A 6,000-nucleotide genomic window follows, 5' to 3' on the forward strand; every position below is an offset into this window, starting at 1 on the left:
CTGTCATCCTTAGTTTCTCTTGCTTTGTCTTTGTTACAAGGTCTTGGCAGTTCCTACAACTCCTCTTTCTTCCCTTTCACTGCCATCGTCTATGCTCCTAAGAACCGTATGCCAGTATTTACAAAACACCTGCATTCTGTGCTTTTAATCAGATTTATTGATTTCATATAACCTATTTACATCTACAATATGAAAAAGATAAAGAAAAAAACAAAACCACCTAAACTTCTGGGCAGTAAGTTGACTTTTAATGTAAGAATGGAATTCTAAACTCATCCAGCTATATGACAGAAAGTAAGTCATTGGTATGACATTTTATTTATTTTAAATTTTAAAATTACATAACACTAATAGAGATATGCACGTGCATAGACAAATCTGAGTACACATAAAATAGTTATTGCTCATATAAAAATATAATTTAAATTGTTATATTGCTACATGTAAAATGTTGTTTCTTTTGCCCATTACATTATTTCATTTATATAATTTTATGTTTTTTAGTTTGTCCACCTAAAATCCCATGGAATGCTCTGTTGAGTTTCCCCTACCTAATGTGTCACTCTATATTGTAGTCAGTCAGTAGAGATAACCTATATGAAAAGATTTTGTAAATTAAAAGCTCTATTCATTAGTTTTAATTTTATAGCAGAGTACTTAGTAACTAGTAGTTCATGATTTATCTAATCATTTCACCATCATGATACCTTTATAGTATTTATAATTATGAATAACATTGCTTTAGAGTGGGTATTTAAAATAATGATCTCTCTTTTTCTCTCTCTCTGTATGCTCTCACACAAACACACACCCACCTCTCTATATGGCTTACTCTTTAGGTAATGGCTTTTTGCTTGTTATGCCAGTGATGTGTGCTTTTCTTTAGGCGAGACTTCAGCAATACATGGTCACTACAGATGAGCAGCTTATATCGCTCACACATGCCATTAAGAACTGTCCTGTGATAAATAACTCCAGACAAGAGGGTCAAGCATCAGAAAGGCCAGCTATGGGTAGAAGACCTGTGAATAATATGGGTAGGTGGAGTCTTATTATTCTCATACTGTTGTTAAATGGCCCAGTGGCCTTAGAGTAGTAGAAGAAGTGGCAGGCTAAAATGACTTAAGTGACCGCTGTCTTCTGGCGGGCTTTGTCATTACTGTTTCATTAATATAATGCGGTGACTTAAGCTTTGCTACTGAGAAACCTTTAGTTATTGAAGGGTGAGAAACCAAGGGGTGATGGTACCTTATAAGATTCTTGTGAATTTTGTCATTGCCTGGGGAAAGTCAGAAATGCCATGGAGGTGCAAACCGGTTTACATCTTTTTATGTCTCAGCCTTGCTACCCAGTTAGAATTGCATGAAATTTACCACACTCTTAATGATGAATTACCATGTTACCTGGTTTTGCAATGACCCTTGTGTCTGGAAGTCAGAATATTAAAAGGTTTTGAAGTTGCCTTATTTGTCATGACCATTAGGAAGGCTGAGGGTGGGGTGTGGGTTCTGTAAGTGTTTTCTTTATATACTTTGTGGCTTTTGGAGCTCTTCCTACACAAACAAGAGCCTGCCTGTAAATTACTGGCAAACGAGGATATACCTGAGAGACTGAGGACTCTGGGAACTTTCACACTACTTAAATGCATTTAAAAATAAATACTTGGGCAGTGGAGAGAGTGGTTTAGAGTACTTACTGCTCTTACAGAAGACCCAGGTTCAGTTCCCAGCAACCCTGTGGTGGCTCATAACTGCCTATAACTCCAGTTCCTTGGAGTCTGAGGCCTTCTCCTGGCTTCTGTGAGCTCCTGAAAGCGTAGGGTGTGCATTCAAACTCTCTCTCTCTCTCTCTCTCTCTCTCTCTCTGTCTCTCTCACACACACAAACATGTGTATATGTAAATAAAAAACAAATAAATAACAATTTTAAAATAGACTAAATGCCCAGCACTCAGGAGGCAGAGGCTGGCGGATCTCTGTGAGTTTGAGGCCAGCCTGGTCTACAAGAACTACCAGGACAGGCTCCAAAGCTACAGAGAAACCCTGTCTCGAAAACCCCCCCACCCAAAAAAAAAAAAGACTAGCCGGGCGATGGTGGCTCACGCCTTTAATCCCAGCACTCGGGAGGCAGAGGCAGGCGGATCTCTGTGAGTTTGAGACCAGCCTGGTCTACAAAGGGAGTTCCAGGACAGGCTCCAAAACTACAGAGAACCCTGTCTCGAAAAACCAAAAAAAAAAAAAAAAAAAAGACTAAATACCTAAAGGTGCCCATAATTGTTTTCTTTCAAATTAATGTCATCTTATCTTTCTCAGAGGGGCCTGTTGTAAGCAGTAATGTCTCCATGCCGTCGATGCTCAGAGGGGAAGGAGCCATTGAATTCCCACAGGAAGAGTTGCCTGTTAAACTGTCTCAGGGGCCAACCCCTACAGAGAACTTGAATCTGGCTAATAATTTCCCAGCACATATTTTCGAGCCAGCTGTGATGTTAACACCACCCAGGCAGAAGAGCAACTCAGAATTCTCTCCTCTGCAGGATGGTAAGCATGGCTCTTCTACGTGTCCGTGGAAGCTGTGACTTTTGCCCTTGATTCATATGATATATTATATATATGTATGTATAGTATGTATGTGTGTGTATTTTAGGGTAGTGTCATCCGTGTCGTGTGTCCGTGTGTCCCCACTTCCCCCACCATCTCTGGAATAACTAGGTGACTTACTTTCATTGATGGGTTCAGTGGTCCATGGTCATTTGGGTCTGTTCTTTCCGAGCAGTGGTAGATGAAGACATGGTAGAGGCCTAGAGACGGAATGAGAAGAGGGCTCTGGGAAAACTCTTGGAAGGCATGCAGCTGGTGACCATGGCACACAGAGGAAACTTGTGGTAGTAGATTGTTGCCTTCCAACATCTGGGTCTGAGGCATCAAATTCAGGTCATCAGGCTAGGTGGCAAGTGCTTTTACCCACTGAGCTGTGTGTTATTGGTCCTTGAAAAGAACATTTTTAATTATTTTCTTTCTTTGTTTGTTTTGTGTGTGTGTTGGGGGCTTCACTCACCCATGTATACTAGTGTGGAGGCCAACCATCGACAATACTAAGTGTATTCCTTTATCACATTCCATCTCCTTTGTTAATTTTATTAATTAATTTTGAGAAAGAGAGAAGGCATATCGATATCCTGGCTTATATGTGGGGGTCAGAGGACAACTCTGTGGAGTCTCAGAGTGGAACTCCAGCCGGTGTTCACGTGACTCTAGTTGCTGAGACAGTTTCCCAGCTCCTTTTTAGAAGTTATTTTTCCATCCCTACTTTGTGTGGATTTTTATTTCTTTAAGAATTTCTAATGTTTTCTTGCAGAGCAGTAGATCCTTGCTGCTAGAATTGTACTTTACCATTTGTAAGGCAAATAGGGTGTTGTCAGATCAGCCTGGTGAAAATGGAGACAGCGCCGCGCTGAGAGACAAGTGCTGACAGCTTATCCACTCCTCATTGACGTGGTGGGGGAGAGGTTTGGGCTCAGATTCCTCTTCTGGACCCCAGCTTTCTTATTCTAGCATGCGAAAATTTTTTACTTTAATACTTTCTAATTGTGTAGTTTAATATTTCTTTCTTGGGGGCCTGGGAAGTTATTAATTATGTCTAGACTAAGGAAGTGGTGACATCTGTTCAGATCAGATTTTTATTCCTTATAGTACTAATTCAGTTCCCCCCCCCCCAGTGTCAGACTGGCCTCAAACTCAAGATCATTCCTCATCATTTGTGAGCACAGGCATGCAGCACTGTTCCTTGATAGGAGTTACATGTGTCAGTGTGCATTGTGACACATGATTCACAAGAAGCTAATAGTCTCAGGAATAGGAAAGTTTCTGTACTTGACTGTACATATTCCTTCATAAAAATAATTTAGGCACTCAGAAGCCAAACCCATCTACTGAAGTACTTCCCTGATGACCATGACAGAGCAATGTGCTGATTATAGTGCCAGTTTACTGGAAAATGGAGTGCTTATGATTGTCTTAATTCTTGTCTGTAGTATTGAGGAGAACGGTTCAGACTCGTCCTGCCCCACGAATCCCTCCCACTGTGGAAGTCATAGAGAAAGAACAGAACTGGGAAAAAAAGACCTTGCCTGTTGACCCTGACATTCAGAACTCAAGTGAGGAAAATCGCCTCTTCACTCAGAGGTGGAGAGTTTCTCACATGGGAGAAGATCTGGAGAACAAAACCCCGACGCCATTTGTTAGCCTGTCACAGCCGCCTTCCAGTTCCCTTCCCACCACTCAGCAATCGAGAAATCCTGTGTTCTCAGAGGAGCCCGCAGTGCTTGGAGATGGGCAGCAGCTTAGAACAAGTGGGGCACTGGCACAGAGGAAGGACATAATGGCACGGATTGCTGAGTTGACACTACAGAATTCAGCCATCAAGGCACACCTGAATAATGTTACTGGGCCAGTGGGAGAGCAAGGCGATGGGCTTCGGGAGCCAAGCAAACAGGGAAGTGCCGGTGACGTAAGTACCAGCTCGGACTCAGGGCACAGGTAGACCTTTCACTGCTGTGGCAAGTTAAAAAGGGACTGAAGGTTTGTTTTCACTTATGGCTTCAGAGGGTTACTCAAGGTGGCAGAATCTGTTGCTCTGGACTTGAGGTTAGGCAGAGCATTGTGGTGGCGGAAACACATGGCAGGGGCTACTATCTCAGAGTGGCCCAGAGGTTCGGAGGACAAGGTACATCTCTTAAGGATGTGTCCCAGGTGACCAAATTCTTCCAGCTAGACCCTACCTCCTCCTTTTCATAGCCTCTCCATAATACTGTTATGTTATGGTTACTTCAGTGGCTCAGTCTCGTCAGTAAAGCCCTCAGGAGCCAGTCGCTTCCAGAGCCCATCAGCTGGCCAGCAGCCCCCAGTATGTGAGTTGGTTTTCATATTCAATCCATAGCAGGCATCCAAAGAAATTTCTTTTCAGAAGTGACTATAGCTTTGACATGTCTTCCTTACAGGATAGATAAAACTTACCTGTTAGTTCATATTGTACTACAATAAGACAGCATGAAGGAAAAAACATAGAAAGTAGAATTAAGGTAAACTGTTTAGGCGGGATAAGGATAAGCTAGGAACGGATGACTTGGAATTAGGAGGACATAGAGTGCTTGCTGTAGCTAGATTGTAATTATAAGTAGTTTTACTCCTCACATGGCCTATTAAAGAGTAGTTGACCCTCTACTGATGAATAACCTTTTTCTAGGACACAGAATAGGTTTTTCTATAGAAAATATATTTAAAGAATCAGTTAAACTTCAATATGCATATGAGCCATCTGAGGAGCTTGCTAGGATGTGGTGCCTGAGTAGGTCTGGGGTGGACCTGTGTCTTTCTAATATGCCCCTCAGTGGTACCAGGACTACTGGTCTGTCACATTCTGAGGAGCATTGCTCTTAAAGAGCAGGATTTTTTTTCCCTGTGTAACTATAGGGCCAAACATGGTGACTCAATGCCTATAATCCTCAAGAGACTGCAGCAGGGTTGCCATGGGTTTGAAGACAGCCAGGGCTATGTTAGTGAGTTCTGGGCTATGGTATGAGATCTGTCTTTAAAACAACAGCAGCAGCAGCAACAACAACAACAAAACCTAGTCAACCCTGTCTGACTGTTCTTAGTCCCTGCCCCTTCTTACTGTCTTTCCCCAGCTCCGTTAACCACAGATCTACTCTCAGCATCTGTGAGATCAGCTTTTATAAATTTTCTACGTAAGATCGTAAGGATTTGTCTTCCTGTCAGTGAAGGAATTTTATAAGTAAAATAAACTCTATGGACTAACATGATAACTTAAACCTCTGTTTCGTTGTTTGTGGAGAGGAAAATGAATCTAGTCCCAGACGGGAGTGTCCATGACACAGTCTGGTCATGGGGGATGTTTTATTTGACCTTTCTGAGCAGAGGTGACTCCCGTGCATCTGACAGTGGATGATAATTACTCGTGTAGTTGGAAAGAGTGGACAGCCTCC

The 6,000-nt window shown here is 42.2% G+C and overlaps 1 protein-coding gene across 1 annotated transcript in view; it reads left to right on the plus strand.

Moving 5' to 3' along the window:
* Spice1 (spindle and centriole associated protein 1) overlaps window positions 1-6,000 on the plus strand; it is a 44,960-nt gene that overhangs the window by 32,537 nt on the left and 6,423 nt on the right. Inside the window, exons 12-14 of the mRNA XM_013351774.2 lie at window positions 887-1,037; window positions 2,312-2,536; window positions 4,030-4,505. Of these exons, the coding sequence (XP_013207228.1) occupies window positions 887-1,037; window positions 2,312-2,536; window positions 4,030-4,505 (852 nt within the window). The remainder of the gene's footprint in view (window positions 1-886; window positions 1,038-2,311; window positions 2,537-4,029; window positions 4,506-6,000) is intronic.

This window comes from Microtus ochrogaster, chromosome 2, assembly GCF_000317375.1.
Source record: "Microtus ochrogaster isolate Prairie Vole_2 chromosome 2, MicOch1.0, whole genome shotgun sequence".
Lineage (NCBI taxonomy): Eukaryota > Metazoa > Chordata > Mammalia > Rodentia > Cricetidae > Microtus > Microtus ochrogaster.